This window comes from Pipistrellus kuhlii, unplaced genomic scaffold (assembly GCF_014108245.1).
Source record: "Pipistrellus kuhlii isolate mPipKuh1 unplaced genomic scaffold, mPipKuh1.p scaffold_m20_p_3, whole genome shotgun sequence".
NCBI lineage: Eukaryota > Metazoa > Chordata > Mammalia > Chiroptera > Vespertilionidae > Pipistrellus > Pipistrellus kuhlii.
The window spans coordinates 84349010-84368709 of record NW_023425529.1 but is presented as its reverse complement, the minus strand read 5'-3'; the positions used below and the strand labels follow the sequence as shown (position 1 = coordinate 84368709).

The 19700-nt window shown below is 45.1% G+C and overlaps 1 protein-coding gene across 33 annotated transcripts in view; it reads right to left on the bottom strand.

Annotated features, from left to right (window-relative positions):
- CACNA1C (calcium voltage-gated channel subunit alpha1 C) overlaps positions 1–19700 on the bottom strand; it is a 562813-nt gene that overhangs the window by 160800 nt on the left and 382313 nt on the right. For 23 of the 33 annotated variants that reach the window (XM_045588401.1, XM_045588413.1, XM_045588405.1 and 20 more), the window contains exons 6-8: positions 18762–18920; positions 11671–11867; positions 3249–3352 (exon numbers count right to left, since the gene is read on the bottom strand). In XM_045588401.1, coding sequence (XP_045444357.1) covers positions 3249–3352; positions 11671–11867; positions 18762–18920 — 460 coding nt within the window. Of the gene's footprint in view, positions 1–3248; positions 3353–3639; positions 3744–11670; positions 11868–18761; positions 18921–19700 lie in introns of all 33 variants that reach the window. The other 10 variants (XM_045588407.1, XM_045588403.1, XM_045588416.1 and 7 more) reach the window with 3 other exon arrangements.

The window sequence follows — 19700 nt, the reverse complement described above, 5'->3', positions numbered from 1 at the left end:
AGCTTCATGGAGTGTCATCTTCCCTACCTTCATGAGCAGCAAGCTCCAAGCACACTTTAACCTTTTCTTGGTGCTGAGGGACGTAATTTGAATGTGAGTTACTCTTAACTGACAGCTGTAGGTTTCATGCCCCAGTCCCAGAATGGTCCACACCTGCAGTGCTGCTGAGTGGGGGCTGCTCTCTCTGAGGGACTGTTAAGACCTGCTGGTTGCCCAACCCATGCTGAACAGCCCTGCCTGGCTGTAGCCTATGGTGCTGGTTCTACACCTTCCTCCTGGGACTCTGCTCCCACTGGCTGCTCCAGGAGCCAGCCATGAACCAGGGCTGCTGTCTGCTGTCTCGTCCTTCCTCACTGGGAAGTTCCACTCTTCATCTCCCCCCTTTTTACTATAACTTCAGGACATAGGATTAACTGGCCACATTGGTTGGGGGACAGTATAACATGGAGGTCAGGAATAGAGGTTATGGGTTCACATTGCTTGGATTTAACCTGGATCCTCCCCTTTTCACCTGTCAGAAGTGAGGTAGGAATTCACAGACAGCTCACTTTTCTTCTAAGATGGAGGTGTGAACAGCACTAGCTCAGAGGGTTGTTGGGGGCATTGCATAAGCTAATCCACCTGATGCTGCGGGCACAGAGAATGCTGGCCCTGGGTCAAGCCTCATTGCTTCAATGAGTTTCATGGGCTCTGAGACTTCTCTGAATGCTTCCAGAATGAATATGTGGGAGTTCTGCTGCATTCCTGGAGCTGCCTAATCAAGACACTGATTCAAATTCCAAACTGCCATCACCAGCTAGTCAGGCAGCAGGAGCCTGAGTCCAGATTTTGTCACTTCATGGACTCAGGGTGGCCCATTCAGGTTTGGCTGGCCCTCTTGACAGGTTAGAAAGGGTTCCTTAACCCAGGAAGGGGAGCTGCTCATCCATAGACACTTCTTTGTACCAGCAGAAGGTATGCCCAGGGGCCCAGGAGGCCTTGGGTGATGTTCTATCAGACATTGCTGAGCTCTGAGCAGCAGGCACTGTTCGGGGAAGGTCAGGGAGCAGGTGCGGGGAAGGCCTCCAGGACACCACTGCAGACCAAGGAATCAAGGTGCCGAGGTCTGAAGGCCTGGTGCTTCTGTTCAGAGTCCACACATACTCTGAGTGCTACTATTTGCCAGGCTTTGGGCTGGTGTTTTTACACACCCTCTCACTGGGGCTGAGCCAGGCCAGGTCTCCAACAGCTTTTCTCTCAGGTCAGCAACTGCTGACAGCTGACATCTCAGCTCTGATACCACAAGGAAGATGAGTTGATGAGTTTTCTTGTGGGGCAAGGACTATGGGCAGGTTCCCTGCTTGAGGAGGGGTTAGGTGAACCTAGTTCCAGGGGTGAGGGGGAGGTATTTCCCTTAAATTTGTTTCTAATCTCTGGGGGAAGAAAATGGAATTATTAGACATTTTTCTAGAGGTTTAGAGCTCTGGCTTGTATTTCAGTTTTAGGTAATTCATTGTGGGCCCAATGGGCAATGATGGGAAGACGGAGTCTTGTTCTGCTATTTACCAGTCACTTAACACCTCTGCACTCACTTTCCTCATCTTTAAAACCTAACTTTTGATAATTCTATTCACTTAATTCCAGTTATGACAGGCACCAAGTACGCAATAACCACTGTAATGATAGCATTATCACTGAGCATTTACTGTATGCTAAGTATTGCACATAAATGATCTTATTTTATCATCCCAACAACCTATTGTTATCTTGATGTTTTCTGTTGGGGAACTAAAGCTTAAAGAGGTGACATTGCTCAACATTATGTCACATTATGTCACACATTCTAGAAAGTGCAGAGCTAGGATATCTAAATTTCTGTCTTCAGTGGGGGATGAGGCTGATTTCAATGCTTTCCTTACTGATTTACATAGAAACCCAGGGACATTTTCTCATGTTGGAACACAAATACATAAGTCTTTCCACCTTCCAGGCAGCTGTCCTAATCACTCTTACCCTGAGGGAATACCCTCGTTTCCTGTGTGGTCTTACCTTGGCAGAGGCATGACATCATCAAAGTCTCTAATAAGCCACCTACCAGGGGAAAGGGTGAGGGTGGAAGCAGAGTCCTCCCTTCACCCAGTTCTTAAGACTAAACCTGATGCTCCTGCACTGCATTAGGCTGTGGCAGGAGGTAGGAGTAGCCATTCCTGGTTTATTTCTGAGTAAAAATGAAGATCAATCTTTCTCCCTATGCCCGACTTTCCCCCAGAATTAATGTCCCTAGAGATCTAGGATAGGCTGTTCAAAGCAGCCGGCCTGCCTGGAGCAGAGCAGAAATAGACTGCACTCCTCCCTCCTAACCAGGACAGCAGAGCGTGACACCCAGGAGCAGGCTACCAGGAGCATTTAGGTGTTAGGCCGTGGCATGGCTGGCGTGGGCTTATGAAGAAAGTGGGCTGAGGAAATCCAGTGAGTCCCATGGCAAAGGCGGCCAGCCCCAGGGCTCCTCCATGCCCCGTACCTCTGCTGCTTCTATTGCTTTCTAACTTCATCTGAGTAAAAGCCAAAATCAAGCAGACTTTAGACGTGGAGCCAAGTAGATAAACTGAAAGGAAACTACATTGCTTCTCCTCAGTTCTCAAATAATCTAAGGCTCTAAAGAGCTAAGTGCCCTTTTCATTCAGAGATGGATTACTCAGTCTATGAATTAGAATCAAAAGGAATTCCATTTTTAGTCTGCATTTGTTTATTTGTAGTTTAAGTCAAACTCTTATTACCCTGGATCAACAGTGAAACTCTTATTAGCCTGGCTCTCTCGTCTTTACTGTGAGCCGGGCACACACTGGGACTGGCCCGATGGTCAGGCAAGGACGCATCTGCAAGACTGCAGCATATGCTGAAGCACACAGTCTGTGACTATTCCCTCCAATCCAGCTGCCAAGGCCTCCCTGGGCCAGGGTGTCGCCATGCTGCTCCTCGGGTACAAGGAGAAGCACCTGCCTATTGAGCAGCTGCTTGAGAGAGGGAGGGGCTTGGATGAGCTGGCAGGAGACAGGTGGGCCTCGGTATCTCATGGTGGAGCCTGAACCAAATAATTTATCTTTTGTACATTTGACCCTGCCCAGCCAGGCCAAGGACATTCACTTCAAGGCTCCTGAGGTGGCCGCTTATCCCAGGTTCATCAGAGCCAGTAAAAGAATAAAGCCAGGAATAGCAGAAAGAGTAAATAAAATGGAAAAATCAAGACCTTTTTCCTTGGTCCTGCTTACCCGCTAAGGACACCGAGAACCAAGTTAAGTACAAAAAATGACCCTATGATGATTAGTGTAACAAAATAGATCCAGGGCCAGTCCCTTCCTACGGCATCATTGACCTGGAAGAACGGAATGATAGTTAGTGAGGTGCACACAGCAGTCGAGCATGGCCCAGCACCCATCATTGGCTCCAGACACCGACCCATGCAGCGCCAGGACCCCGGTCCTCTAGGTGAAAATCAGAGGCCAAACAGCCTGCCTGCCAATGGGTCAGAATTTGGGGTTTCCCCCTGGTTTTCCTGGGCCTCTTAGGGTCGCATCCCTGAGGATCCTGGCGATGGACAGAGTGGAACCTGGGACCTTGCTCGGCTGCATTGTAAGGAGGACATAGAAACGGTCAGCTTACCCGCTCAACACACCGAGAACCAGATTTAGAACGAAAAAGGATCCAAAGATGACCAGACTGACAAAATACACCCAGGGTAACTCATAGCCCATAGCGTCCTGCATCTGGAAAGATGAAGGAAAGTTAGGAAAGAAGGAAAGCAGAACTGAGTCAAAGCGAGGAGGCAGGCAGAGAGGCAGTGGAGAGAATCTGGAGGAGATGAATGGGGCTGACCTTGGTATCTCCTCTGTCTAGGTGGGTCATAGCCCATTGCTACCCATGCATCACCTATTTTCAGAATACTTATGGCCTTGACCTGAACTGTCAGGGACTTTTGCAGGCTCTACTTTAAGAGAGATATTGTCTGCTTCTCTCTGTTATTTTATTTTCTGGAACAAAAAAAAATTCCCCAATGTTTTCTATCCACTTGTCAAAGAAGGAGGGTTGTCTCAAAAAAAAATAATTTCTTCAACAAGGAATGATTTTAACTCACTTGGGTTTACGTGACAGTAAATCTTCCACTGCATCTGAGGTTGGTGTTGGACGTGCCTCAGCTCTTACTGCTAGAGTCAGAGATCTGGAAACTTCCAGGATGTGGGGGAAGGAAACCTTCCTAATGGGTCCAGCATTTAGAGAATTTAGAGAACAATCTCATGGCTGTTCTGACCGTGTGACTGACCAACCAGCTTGTTCTGTGCTTAACCCTAGGGCAGTGCTTCCCCAAGCAGGGGTAGGGGATCAGGGCTCTGTTCTGAAGAAGTTCCCGTGCTCCTCCTGGATCCCAGACCTCAGCTCCCTCAGGACAGGACCGCTGGGAGCAGGCAGTTCCAGGAAGCAATGGCATGCTCACCAGTTCACCCTTATAGAGCTGCCTCCAGAGCCCGGGAGGAGGGTGAGAGGGAAGCATGGCTGTGTGGCTCCTAGAAATGAAATCTCTCCTGACTCCTTAACTGACAGAAAATAACCTTACAGGCCCCACAGCTCTGATGAGTCAACACACCCAGGAGCCTTGGAAATGTCCTTGGGCTCCTGTTTTTAGTTTGGATGTCTTGTTCTCTGTGCCATACACAAGGTAAGTGACTTTCAAAATAATTAATAACCTCAAGTGAATGGAGCTACAGACTACATCATCCACAGGAATCGCACAGCTGGCCTCAAGACCCATAGATTACCCACGCTCAGGGTCACATCTGGAGACTCCGGGTCTCAACCTTTCCCCGTTGCCTTCTGTTTCTGCTTTGGCTTCTTCTTAGGCTGTGGGGAGTTCTTTCAGAGGTTCAGCTGGGATAGTAGGTGAGGGGCAGGAGGACAAATGAGAGATTTGCAAGCTTCCAAGGTGGTTTTAGGAGCCCAGCACCCCCTTAGTGGGCAATGCTCAAAAGCCACAAGAGCGGTTCTCTGGCCGCCTGGCTCTAGCCAGAGAGAAGAGAGCTCCTTTGTTTCCCCTTACTTTCTCTTCTGTATTCTAGGCCACCTACTTTTGGGGCAGCCTGGGTAGAGCACTGACAATGCTGGGTGGCTCTGAAGTAGGGCAATGCTTGGAGATGAGATCGAAGTCTTAAATCGGCTCTAATGGAGATATTTAGAAGAGAGAATAAATACAGTCACATTTTCAAAAAATGACCCAGATGGCTGACACCTGATTTAAAGGTGAAAAAGGAGAAGTCCTTTCTAACCATGAAAGCTAGCTGTTTCCTAGGTTGCAGCACAGCGGTGTCCTGACTTTCCCAGGACGGAGTGTGGAGAGCTGTGCACCGTCCACAGCATCGCACCTCTGGGGCCTACAGTGACACATGACCCCATCTTTGCTGAAACACACAGCTCGCTAGGCTGAGAATGAAAATACAGAAGACTCTTCTGAAACCACTCAATCTAATTTCTGATGGGAATCCAAACTTAAATCAATGTATATTTTTTATCCCCAAAGAAAAACCAGCAGAACACCTCTTGGCCCCTACTCCCTCTAGGCCACTCTCGAGGTCAGCTGATTTCTCTGGGTTTTCAGGTGGTGCCTTTCTGCCATAAGGCTTGGCATAGGCACCATGAATCTAAAGAGACCGACTGGTATAGCTAATGCCAAAAGAGGCTGTCACTTGCCAACAAAGGCAGGAGGTGTAAACCCATAAAAGTCACAGCACTTTATACAGTGTCATTAGAGGACAGGGTTTGCTGCTGCCAAAAATGCCTGTGCCCTGAGCAAAGACTCGATAAATCTGTGACTTCTCGTGATCTTTGTCACCTTGCTTGCTGGGACATGGAGTGCCCATCCATAGGTCACTGAGAGAGCAGCAGAGCAGATAACAGGTCTCACCTGACTCCTTTCTGCCCCTACGCCTGCTCATTGTTCTGCACAGAAAACCTCGGAGCATAGTAAAACTCCTGGTTTGCACGTTAAAGACACCAATGGGCTCCTAACACAGAGAAGGCAAACCCACAAAACTAACCCCTCCATCTACAATTTATTTTTAAAAATCCCTTAACTCAGATGGGATTGTGCACTGATTTTCCAGGGGAAGTCAGGTGCCATGGAGAGGGCAGAAGACATGCTTGTCCTGAGCAGCCACCAGGCCTGGGCCAAGTCTGATGCCTGTGACTAGATCCCTAATTGATCCTTTAAACACTTGGTGACAGCACCCTGGGCAGCAGAGCTATTTCTTGGTCTGCTGAGAGAAGCTGAAACCCAGTTTCTCCTCATTCAGCCTCATGCTCCTCATTCAGCCTCAGGGCCAGCAAAATCCCACCTGTTCCTGGTTCCGATCCCCTTGTGATGCTCTTCCTGCTCTCTGCGTTGCCCTGTATTGTTAGGACACATTTCTTTGTGTGGCCCCTGTCTCTTCAATTAGATCCTAGACTCCGTAAGGGCAGGCCTTCTCCCCACCAGCCCCACTCCAGGCCCCGCTCAGGCCTTACACCAGTGAAATGAATAAAATGAAATCCAATAAGTAAATAAATGATAACTTTGAGAGATGCTAATTCTCTTTCTTGATATGCTTATGAACCAACAGTTTACAGTTTAGATAGCAGATTCTCGGATTAAAGCTGGGTAAGTGGGTAACACTCTGACAAAGATTCCAAATTAAAGACCACAGGGCCCTAAGTAGGACCTACCACCTTCTCTACTCTGGTACCCGCTAGAGCCAAGAATGCTGATCATGGATCATTTGAGGATTTTTTTCTCAACTCTTGACTTAGAATGACTACTAGGTCATCAACAGAATTCAGCTCCACCTTTCGGCTTTCTGTCTCCAGAGACTCAGTTTCTATATTTAGTGAAAAGAGGTGGCCTTTTGAAGAAGCCATGGAGGAGGGGAGAAAAACAAAGTAAAACCTGAGTTACAACCTGCCTGAATGCAAAAGGACTTTGTCACAAACAAGGGATGTTTCAGCAGCACTGAGATAAGAGACCAGAGATGTGTGGCTGATGGGCACGTGTGTGTGTGTGTGTGTGTGTGTGAGAGAGAGAGAGAGAGAGAGAGAGAGAGAGAGAGAGAGAGAGAGAGAGAGAGAGAGAGAGAGAGAGAGAGAGAGAGAGAGAGAGAGAGAGAGAGAGAGAGAGAGATAAGTAGGAATATCTTCCTAGTGTGTGCAGACATATACTGAAATGACAAGACAGAGTGCAGTGTCAACAACTGACTTGTGAAAAGTCAAAAGGTGATACTTGTTCCCAAGGTCTCCTGCTGAACCCAAGCTAATCCAGACCCTACAGAAGACACTCTTTGTGATTCTAAAATATTCCCTTAACATGATTTCTCACTAAGTATTCTTTCTAATCTTATTTTAAAGCTCAATTGCTAATATTTTTAAATCTGCACTGATCATAGAGAAACAAGTGGAAAGGCAATGGGTGGTGGGAAGATGGTGACCCCAATGGTGGCATAGTGGGAGGAGCAGGAGTCTGGAAAACATAGACCAGAGTGCTTTCTACTGTGCCACACAGTCTGCCATCCTCTTAGGGGCTCTAGTTCAGAAGGGCTTTGGGGGAGCAGAAGTCAACATTATCCTCTTGATGAAGAATTATTCTGTAATCTTTTCTGGTGCCTGTTTTCACTGCTGCCTCCCTTTTGCACAATTCTCATGTGACCTCTCTGAGGGTTCCAAACTCCAGTTCAGTGCCCATGTTATTCTGTGTGCCATGAGCATAGATGGAGCTATTTCAAGTGCTGGGCACAAAGTCAGCACTGAGCAGATAACTGATTGATATTTATCTATTTAATCGTGACCTCGCTACAATGTGGAAGGGATAATGCTCAGAGTTTCAAACTGACCCTAATAGGAGACCCTTACAGATCATCTTGATCTAGCAGTCTCTTATATCTTCAGGAAGGAACTTGGCTAAACCATATAAGAAAAGTAGTGTTGAATTATATGCAGAAGGCTAGGGACGTTAGGTTAAAAAAAACAAACACACCTGGAAGTAGAATCAGATACAAGTGGTCATCCATACAACCCTAAATTCCTCCCTGCTGCACTTTTTATGTGATTAATGTCCTCTCCCCTGCCCTCAAGTTCATAAGAGGTGTGAACATTCTGGGAGGAAATGGAGAGGCTTTGGCTTAAGAAGCCATTTCCTAAGGAAACCACACCCCGACCTGAGTTCTGTCTTGGTTTCCAAATCCCCAAACCCAGCCATCTACAAACCTCTAGCACGGGGTACTAGGTAGAGGAAATGTTTTAAGTTAATTGTTCAGCTAGTTGGGGCCTTGACCTAGTGTAAGGCCAAAGTTTAATAGCTGAGGAAATATTCAAGTTTGATTTCACTTTGAGTGCACTAACTCTTCAAAATCACAACAACAAGATAAAATAATGAATGTCAGAGAAAAGGAGAAACAGACTCAGGATCTTCCCTAGCAGAAGGCAGGTGCCTACTGTATCGTACTGGTGACCTTCCAACTCCCTCCTATCCAAGGTAGTATCTAGTGACTGAATCAATGGCTTCTTTAGTGCTGTAACGATCCAGTCTCTCCCTGTGAACCTCTAACCAGCTGTTTAGTGTTCAGAAGGAACCCAGCCCTCGGGTCTCCATTCACTACCATACTTGAAAATCTGGGTTGCTCCTTCCCATATCCTCTAGACTTGTCCCTTGGACTTTAAGAGAAATGCATTCTTCTGAGTAGAAGACCCTACTTCCCCAATTAGTATGGAAACTGGCTCCCTAGACTGGTTCAAATCAGGGCACCAAAGCAGCACCATTCCAATTCAATAGTTTAGACTTCTAGGGGATTTCAAACTCCAGCTTGAGCATCAGAATCACACAGGAAGCTTTAAAAATGCATATACTGGGGTCTAACTTGGAGTTTCTAACCTCATGGCTTTAGGGAAGTTTTGGCATCTTTATTTTAGAAAGCTCCATGTTATACTAAATCACATTGAGATTTGAGATGCTGTGGGTTTAGAGATACAGCGTAGAGGCAAGGAGGAGGAATGCTCAAGGGGGAGGAATGCTCAAGGGGGAGAGAGAAAAATAGGAAGAAGGAAGGAAGAAAGAAATGGCCATAGGAAGGTCAAAACAATCAGAGATATTATCTGAAAGCCAGGAGCTTTGGGCTGGGAGATGCCTCCATCATGAATACCCAAGAATGAGGCTCTATTTCAGCTTTAGGTGAGTGTGTTGTGTGTGTGTGTGTGTGTGTGTGTGTGTGTGTGACCCCCACACACAGTCACACACACACACACACACACACACACACACACACACACACATAATGTGGCCATTTCAAAAAGGTGCTGGGAAAATCAGAGAGAGGCATGTCCCATTAGCCTGAGATTGTTTCTTCACCTCTGTCACTTCTTCCATTTCCAGCCTGTGCTCTATCACCCCCCCCCCCCTCAACCCCCACAGAGGAAGAAGCACAACACAGCTGCTGAAAATTGGTAGCTGCATTTGTGTGCTTTTTCTCATTCCCTACTCTGCTGTCATCATGATAGTATCTCTTTGGTTCACATCTGGCTGGTGGGGTATCAATGAGTTGTGGTTGGGGAGAGGGAAGAAGTAATGAAGGAAGATCACAAAAATACATCACGGCCATTAGCAAAGTAAATTATACCTATTCCCCTCAATCCCACACCCACCCACCACTACCCTGCTCTCAATTTGCAGGCATTGAAGGTGTTTTCATAGCAACTTAAGGCATGGGTTTGAAGCTCCACCTGATGAGGCTTTAAAGCACCATTCCATACAACTCTATGTTCGTGGCCCATAGGCAGGAACTGCCCATCTGAAAAAGGCTGCTTCTGTCCTTGGCTGGCCAAGCATCCACCCGAGGCAAAAGGACCAGTTAGGGCCACTTGGGCATTTGATCAGCTTTGCTAAATGAAATAAATTTGCCTAAGTATAATAAGTTCAATTCCCTCTCTATTTGTACAAATCACTTAAAATCAGTTTTTATTCAGTATGGGCCTTAGAAAATATTTTCAAAGTTTTATTTTAGTTTGAGGAAGGGTTGACTTGGCCTTCATCTTCTTTTGAAAGTATGAAAACACAGCGACTTTCCCAGCATGTTCTGGCTGTGTGGCCATCATCCAATTGTCTGAATTCTCAGTCCCTAGGGACACCCCTGGCATGCAAGGAATGCTCAATAAAATGTTTGCTGGGTACAAGGTGCCCAGGCAAGTTTTAAGTAGTCATTTGCAGAGAGGTGCAATTCATAGCAGCATTGGGTTTCATTCAGCATGTCTGCTATAACATAAAAACTGGGGAAATGGGTTTTTTAATCAATAGAACATGATGCTTATAAAAAACATAGAGGATACAATACCCTGTATCACATCTCCATGTTGCTACAAACTTTTCTAATTCAGAAAGAAGTTAGCACCTCTCATGGCATTAGTTCCTGCCTGTCTGGCAGCTCTGCTTGATGGGGAGGCATCACCCCTCTATTTCATGCTTTAGTGTGTGGACACATTCCTTAAGCAGGCTCCCACATGGCTTTCAGGATGGCCAAATTCATGACTATTTGCAAAATGCTAGGTGAGGTGGTATTTTCAAGAATGGCAACAAGCATTTTTCACTCAAATGTTGGAGAACAACACTGGATTCTGGTGAATCATTTCCTGCTAAAATAGTAGATACTCTAAAGAATTATGTTTTCTGGAGTTTTTACAAATAATGAATTTAACTCTGCCAGAATGGAGACAGCTCAAACATGATGTGTGTAGAGGACAGACTGTACAAAAATCCCCTCAGTGGCTCAAAGGTGGCAAAGTAGTGTTGGCTGATGGACAAGGAATGGGGCAAAAGATTTTAAAAGATTTGCTGTCGACTGGCTGACACTTAAGAAGTGTATTTTCTAAATGTGCATCACGTAAGCACCAGAGGGCTTTCTTAACACTAGGAATGCATTCATCTGGACTATTCTCATATGATATGTAAGATTACTCTGAGAATAAGAACATAATAACACTACGCCATTGAATAAAAATGGCTTCTGCCTGGCCAGTATGGCTCAGTGATTGAGTGTTGACCAGATCATGGCTTGATTCCTGGTCAAGGCACATGGAAGGGTTGTGGGCTCCATACCAGTGTGGGGTATGCAGGAGGCCACCAATCAACGATTCTTTCTCATCATAGATGTTTCCATCTCTCTCCTTCTCTTTTCTCTCTAAAATCAATAAAAAATATATACTTTAAAAAATGGCTTCTTTTTAGAAGACCAGGCCTGATGTTTCTCTTTAATTATACACTATCTCTCTAAAAATTACAAATGATCTGTTTTTTGGGGACAGAGGCAAGACAATATGAGAAAAACCCAACAGTAGGAGAGGAGCGAATGGGATCCTATATTACGTCTGCCATGTTTCTTACTAGAAACAGTGTAGCACCCTGAAAGGTGGTATTTCTCTGAGGCTGGTGGCAGAGAGAGACTCATCAGGGCGAGTGTGAGTGTTTGCTTTGTCTCTCAGGAAAGGCCTGAAAAAAATCACAGGCATTCATCAGCCTCTCCATCATAGTCATGGGAGGTAAACAAGGGAAATGTCGAGGGAAGGAAGTCTTGAAGTCCCCTCTCCCACCCCCTCCCCCGGACTCCCTGCCACTGCCCATCACAGGCTACATACCCAGTATAGCACGTCTGTCCAGCCTTCCATGGTGATGCACTGGAACACCGTGAGCATGGCGAAGGCAAAGTTGTCGAAGTTGGTGATGCCATGCCTGGGCCCATCCCACCCAGGCTTGCACACAGTGCCGTTCTGACACTGCCTTCCATGTCCTGTCTCCAGAGCACAAGGGGAGGGATCATCTTCTGCTGGAACATCTCAAATGGCCATGGGAGATGGATGCACGGGGGGCGGGGGCAGGAGGAGGGAAAGGGAGAGACACATAAAGGGCAGAGATGCACAGAGGGGGGAGAAGCACAGAGGGGGAGAAGCACAGAGTATGGAGAAGCACAGAGGGGGGAGAAACACCGAGGAGAGGGAGATGCACAGAGCGGGGAGAAGCACAGAGGGGTGAGAAGCACAGAGGGGGGATGCACAGAGGGGAGAGAAGCACAGAGGGGGGAGAAACACAGAGGGGGAGGTGCACAGAACAGGGAGATGCACAGAGTGAAGGGGAATGCACAGAGGAGAGATGGATGGACAGAGAGGGGAGATGCACAGAGTGATGGGGGTTGCACAGAGGGAGGGCACATGAGAGAGGGATGGACAGAGAGGGGTCGCACAGAGGGGAGGGGATGCACAGAGGGGGACACATAGAGGGAGTGGAGATGGGCAGAGGGAAGGGAGAGATGGGCAGAGAAAAAAAATTGAGAAGTTAGAGAGGAAAGTTACAGGATAAGATTGATGGAATAGGCAAAACAACCACACAATGGTAATGCAAAAAAAGTTTTCATTCATCTCCTATATATGCATTAAACAACATAAAGGCTGTTGGTTTAGAATGTTAGTACTTTCAACCAATTGTTGTAAAATGGCATTTTAGCCCAGTAATTGATTGTAAAGAGAGTAGGGATATTGCACGTTCTGTTGTAGCACATCAGCATCATAGTCAAGTGGTTAATCAAAAAATAATGGTGATGGAACTACTTTGAGTGGAAGATATCCTGGAAAATGAAGGAAGTCCATGTTTTCTTATTTTGGGGGCATTTCCATAGGAATAACAGAGTTTCAAGTGACAGCATGTTGACTGGAAGACTACTCCACATCATTAGCCAACAGATCTCATTCGGTCACACTTTGAGAACATGGGAGAGTCCATAGGTGTTACATGATGCATCAGCAGGGATGCCAGTCACTTTATGGTGCAACCTAATCTAGTGAAGGATAAAGTAAATCCCGACTGCAGGGAGAGGACAGCCTGCAGCCATCTTTGTTATGACCTGAGCGCACGCTGTGGCCTGTGTTTTATGCAGCTCAGGTGGAACCTTGCACCACTGCCCTCGCTCCCCAGCATGCCTTCCTTTCAGAAAAAAGAATCATTTTCTGACCTCTGCTCAAGATAGAGAGGCAGTGGGCGACAGGGAGAATACTCAGTAGGTGTGGACAGGGCTTTTTCAGAAAAAGTTTAACATCTGTGGCTACAGACAGTGCTTGGGCTAATTCCATTTGCTGGGAACAGCTGCTTTAAAAACCCCAGTAAATTAAGGTGATGTTTATATTTTTGGTACAGAGATCATTAGTAAATTAAAGTAAGACTTGATTTATTTAAGAATTTCTACTGTAGTAAAATAGAGAAATGCTGAGAAAGCCTTGGCCCCAGCTGAGGAAGGTAACTGTGTGAACTTAAGGACATTGTCTCATGCTTGTAGAAAGTAACAGCAATAAGCAGGATAGACTTAACAACCAAATGATTGCTTCTGACAATGAGGAAAATATGGTTCCAGAGAGAGAATTTACTTGCAGTTCTTCATTTAGAGATCTCTATATGTATCAAAACAATCATAAGTGTCCAGTACTTCAGTATTGAAGATGGTTGGTTGATTGTTTCGTGGTTGATTGATTAGAAATTTCACTCCCAAGAGGAACACAGGAAGATATTGAGTAATATCAATCCATAACTAAGATAATTCTTAAGAGAATGGAGTTGAGCAGCATGGCTGGAAATATATGCTGGATGTGTCTTCTTGGCTTTTTTTTCTTTTCTCCCTCTCCTTTTAGTTACTTTATGGAAATATAATTGACATTTCTCCCAGTCTATGAATGTAAATGCACAGTTCAATTATTTTTTAGTAAATTTGCATACTAGTAGTTGTGCAGGCATCACCACATCCATTTTTAAACCCTTCCATCCTTCTCCAAAATTCCTGTGTGCCTGTTTGCAGTCAGGCCCGGCTCCTGCCCTACCAACCTGGTGTGCATTCCCTCTCAATAGCTTTGCCTTTCTAGAAATTGCATATATATGTTCATTTCACTGTCTGTCTATCCGCCAGCTGATGGGCAGCAGGATGGTTTCCAGGTTTGGCTATTGTGAAAAGCGCTACTTCTGGCTTATTCTTGGCCTGGTGCTTTAGGCTGCGCGTGGGAGTCTGTGATGTGACCCAGGTGAAGAGGTCTGCATCACCGGTCCCCAAGCTGCCACAGAAAACGAGTGTCCTCATCATTTCCCCTCCAGGCGCTGGCTCCCAGGGGACTCCGCTCATATGCTGAACTCCAGCCAATTCTTTGTGACTTCAAATTTCAAAACCCTTGGAGATTTGAATGTGAGCTTAAACAAGGGGAGGTTGTGAAAGGAGGGGAACGAAAAAGTGAATACCAAACCTAAAGAGTTAAAGAAAAAGTAGATAATAAATATGTAAAAAATTCAGAGCCTAGAGACTGAATAGATCATAAACTCAATTGTGTTCTTGCCCATGCTCGTGATGGCTTCCTAGAAGGACATGCTCAGTCTCTGTTATGAAAGGGCTGGGGTAATATGAGAGATGGGGTGGAAAGAGAAGGGAAAATAGAGGGAAATTTTGCATCTCTGTTTTCCGTTTTGCTTTTTAGTGCAATTAAGATGGCATTAATCTTTGACTGTGGTTGCCAATCTGACAGTTTTTCCTATATTCTCAATCCCTGACATAAACAGAAATAAGGAGAGTGAGTTCTGAGTGTCCTCAAGAAAGGAAAACATAGTTTGGGTTTTACAAATGTATGTTGAAAAGAAATAGCATGAAGGGGAAATGATCTCATTAATAAAAGAGAAAGGGTTGAGATTCAGAAAGATTATCTAAAAGCTCAAGAGCCACTCTGCTATTTTAATTTAAGTTTGTCTTGGACAACAATAAAAAAAAAAGATATGAGAACAATTAAGAAGCAGTGATGATCTGATAAAAATAGATATCTATAAAAAGCAATAAAGGGAACACTTGAAAAATGTGAGCACACAAATCAGCAGATCCTTGTGACATGCTCTGGAGGGTGAGGGGAAATGAGATCTACTGAGAAAATGTGTTGGATTTCTTCTGGGGAGTCATGAAGTCCTGGTGAGGCGGGTGGGCATGAGGGAAGAGGAGAAACAAAGCAATGTGGGTGAAGTGTGGTAAAGTCATTCTGGAAAGTCCAAATTAAGTTCGAAGAAAAATAATGGAGGCCAGATTATGGGAGATTTTTAAAATGCTGTCAATACCAACAGGAGCCTGACATTCTGGGACAGCGCCAGCTAGGGGTTCCAAAGAGAAATACCAGACACAAAACCAATTACTTTTTTAGGCCCCAATTTTAAGAGTGAATAGAATGAAAATGATTTCATTTCTAGTTCTTTGCCAGCCTCTGGGGTAATTATTGTGTTTGGGAGAGCCATTCAGAGTGACCTGGCTCAGAGCACCATCAAACAGATGGGAGCCAGAAACAAAAGGAGCCAGTACATGCTGGTGCACCTGTGGAGGGGCCTGCAGGGCACTTGCCAGGTGCCCCGGGGACTGGAGGGACATTGTCTCTCCTGAGGCCACCTCTCCCAGGAATGGTGAAGTACCCTAGAAGCAGAATAATGGTTCACCTGGCCAGCTTGAGGGCTTCTTTATATATTTTCTAGGAAACAGGGCTCAAAATCTAATGTATTCTAAAATTTACAAGCACATAAAATTCAGTTTGAAAAAGAAATTCAAAATATAAAAAGAATTGGATGTAAATCCCATTAACCATTCTTTTTTTTTTCTTCTTTTTTAAAGATATGTTTTATTGATTTCAGAGAGAAGAAGGTAGAGGGAGAGAGATAAAAACATCAATGATGAGAGAGAATCATTGATTGGCTACCTCCCACAACCTCACCCTTCCACCTGGGATCCAGCCCAATCCAGGCATATGCCCTGACTGGGAATGGAACTGTGACCCGCTGGTTCATGGGTTGATGCTAAACCACTGAGCCACACTTATCAGACCCATTAAATATTCTAACAAGAGCTCACAGACACTTCCAAATAATCTAAATTTGCAGAAAACATGGTAATTCAATCCAAAGACTGAAAATTTAAAAAAATACCCATTCCAAAGGTGGTACAAAACTCTCCAAAACACATGTGATTTGTTTCAAAGATTGCAGGGTTAGTTTTCTACTCTGGCTGCATCAAGTATGCCCCAATTCCTGTACATGTTCCCTCTTTATCAGGGTTCATCACTCTGGGAGGGAGAGGCACTGATGACAGCTGTGTCGTATGCTATTGGGAGAGATGGACGGAGTAGGTCCCAGGGTTGCCATCCGATAGCAGGATCAGAAAGAGGAGGTGTGTGAGCTCTGACTGCAGTACTGGGAGGAAAGGCTCCTGAAGCCACACATCTTCTGTCCTCTTCCCAGCAGGAAGTCTGGCTCCACATGGAGAACAAGGACACCTTCTGGGGGAGCTCACATGGCTCCCCTCTCTTCTTTGGTGTCTGTCCTCTGACAAACTGGCTCCCAGGGCTGATGGTTATTTCCGTGATGGGAGCTAACCTTCTTTTCTGAACTTGGAGGTGAAAGTAAAACCCACCACATAAATAATCTGATGATCTATGGTAGGAAGTAGGCAATGTCTTGGGTACTTTTCCTGATTACTACTGAGGATGGACAATAATATTGCCCTAAGTTGGCCACTGCAATTGGTGAGGCCAGTTCAGGTTTTGATCCTAAAAGCAAGGAGGCCACTAAAATTTTGAGCAGGCCTGCAGGGCTGTTTCTCCAGACTGTCCAGCTGCATGGGGCAGAGTATCCCATCCTGTTTCTCCCTGGTTTACCACGCCCACCATTTTCTTGCCATTTGAGGCCACTGCAGGCCTCAACAAAGCCCAGTGAGGAGGCCCAACCAATATTCAGGTTTGCTTATTAGCACAGCCCTTACAGGACCCTGCCACCCGTAGAAAACACACTCCCCCTATGGGAACCATGTGTAGTGCTGGGAACAGTGCCCTGTAGCTCAGCGGTGCACAGGGCAGGACTGCCATCTTTGGCTTTATGGCAAAACTTCACCATTTTACTCTTTCCCATTTGATATGTGGTTGGTGAGAGCCACACCAGCATCAACTGCTGAATTTATGGGGATCTTTGAGATTCAGACTCTCAGCTGTGTCGTATGCTATTGGGAGAGATGGACGGAGTGGGTCCCAGGGTTGCCATCCGATAGCAGGATCAGAAAGAGGAGGTGTGTGAGCTCCTGAGTGACTGCCTGAGAGTCTGGGCCAATCAGGTCATTGATCACTTCAATACTAGTACAAACTTTAGACATATTACAGTAGCTCTTAAGTAGGACTCAGAATGAGCTCTAACAAAGCCACAGAATTAATATAAATTTACTGGCCTGGGGCTAGCTACAGATTAAACTGAACATAAGGAAGGATTTGAATTCAAGGGGAAAATATTAATCATTGCATTATTGGGTATTTCTTTAGGCAAGGCTGAAACCTCAAAATTTTAGCTAAAGGCAAGCCTGTTTATTCTAATACTAAAGAACTTCTGTTTTATTTAACATGACAGTTTATTTTATACAATTATGATCCCAGTAATTTGGAAATTCTCTCAAGAGTGAAAAAATGGCCTCTTATTAAACACTCTCCATCAGAAAAGTAGAAACCTTTGTGTGAATCTTTGCTTATGGGTTTATAGCTTTTTGTTTGTTTAGGGACTGTGGCCATATGGCAGCGACCTTGCAAATACCCAATATAGCCAATCAAATCAGATCATCCAGATTCTGCAACCCATTTTGGTTTCTGAATATGAATAATCCATTTTATTCCCTGTTGTAGGTCAGCTCCCGAAGCAAGAGAGGTCACACGGGATTAATACTGGGCTGACAGAAATGAGGGGCAGTAGATGGAGAGATGTGCACAATCTTTTAATGCTTCAGACATGCTCCCCTTTCCTCACCAAGATGCCAAAAACTAAGACGAATGAGGTTGTTATGAAAAAAATAATAAATCATGGAAGTTTAACACTGCTAACCCCTTGGGATATTTTTCAACAAGTTTTTATGTTGAACTACTTTATATGTCTGTTAAAAAGCCTTGTCAATTTCTGTTTGAATGTTTTTTTTTAATGTCAAGTTGAGATTTTAGTAACTAAAGACAGTAGTTGTAGCATACTCCTTAAGCAGAAACTCTAGACCTACTCAAGGAAGTGTTTAATGAGCCAGCATTGCTTGTTAAATAGATTGATTTATTGAAGGAACACAAAAGCTAAGTTCTCAAAAAAAGAAGGACTGTGAAGTCATGAGGTAGAGAGAAACCTTCTCCTGGAGGAAAAGAGGTTTCACACTGGCTGACCTCTTCTCAGCGTGAGACAAGGCTGGGGTTCTGCCTAGAGTGGAGAAGTAGAGGAGCCAGGATCAGCCCCAACACCCAACCTGCTGGTGACAGGCAACGTCACCTTCCCGAAAGGACTTTCGATGGCCAGCAATACTGAAGAACCATAGAGCACAGATCTATTAATACATCCTTAGGTTCTTTCTGATTATTAAATTAAAATATTCAAGGTTGGCTAAGAGATGTTTCTTGAATTGCACAGCTCACTTAAACAGTGTTTAGTAGTGCTGCACAAAGTTTGCATTTAGCTATTTGTAACTGAGATCTATTTTAGTAAAAACAAAAATTATCAAGAGTAAAAGATGACCAATCTCTCCTTTAACCATGGTTTGGAAATGATTCCTGGAATGGAGGCCTTCCTTGGCACTTATTGGTCAGGTGAAGGCAGTGTATCTGGCTGAATGAAAAGTAGTGACAACACAGTAAAGTTTCTTGACAGCTGGCCAGTCAGCATCTTCCCTTACCTGCTATGCCCTCCTGGTTGTAGCAGGTCTTATGCATCTTCCCCATGAAGAGTTCCAGGCCAATGATAGCATAGATAATGATGACAAACAGCACTAGCAGGGCGATGTGCAGCAGGGGAACCATGGCCTTAATGATGGAATTCAGAACCACCTGGAGACCTACAATGACAAATCATAGACAGTGACAACAGTGAGAACACCAGCTTCCATTTATTGAACCACATGCTCTCTTGGATGCCATACTGACATGATCTTATGCCATCTTCTTAGCATATTCCTTGCACCATGAATCCCCTTTTTTAGGTGAAGAAGCTGAGTGACAGAGCAGTGACACCCGGGCTGGCCTGACTCCAAATCTCTCTGGTGCTATATCCAGATGAAAAGACTGGAAGGGTTATCCTTCCAAGGGAAAGAACATGTTGTTTCACCCAGAATTATGCAGTTTCCTAACACCCTGTGTTAGAGACAACCTACCCTCCTCTTCTCCTGGAACAGCAACTCCCTACAGGGAGGCTCACTTTGACTCGAAGCAGCCATGGAAGGACATGTTGATGCCTCAAGAGACTATGGGTGACCCGTATGCTCTAAAACACGTGGGTCACCATAGTCTGGTAGTAGGGCAACAAGGGGGTGGGACTTCCTTTGCTGAAACTGATTCATACCTTGGGATGCCTCTGGGCGGTTAGACCTCCATGAGAGGGCTGAGGAAGTAGCTTTGAGGGCACCTTCTCTGGATTACATGGGAATCTTCCTACAGATTTCTTACCAGGCCACCTTCCTTCAGGACCCAAGTCTGAAGAACATTATAGCCTTTCATTCAAAAACAGCATTGAAAAAAGTCCGTGTTTAATGGGTACTGGATTTGAGTTTGAGAAAATGAAAAAAAGTTCTAGGGATGGATGATTTTGGTGGTGGCTGCACAATGTAAATGAACTGAAC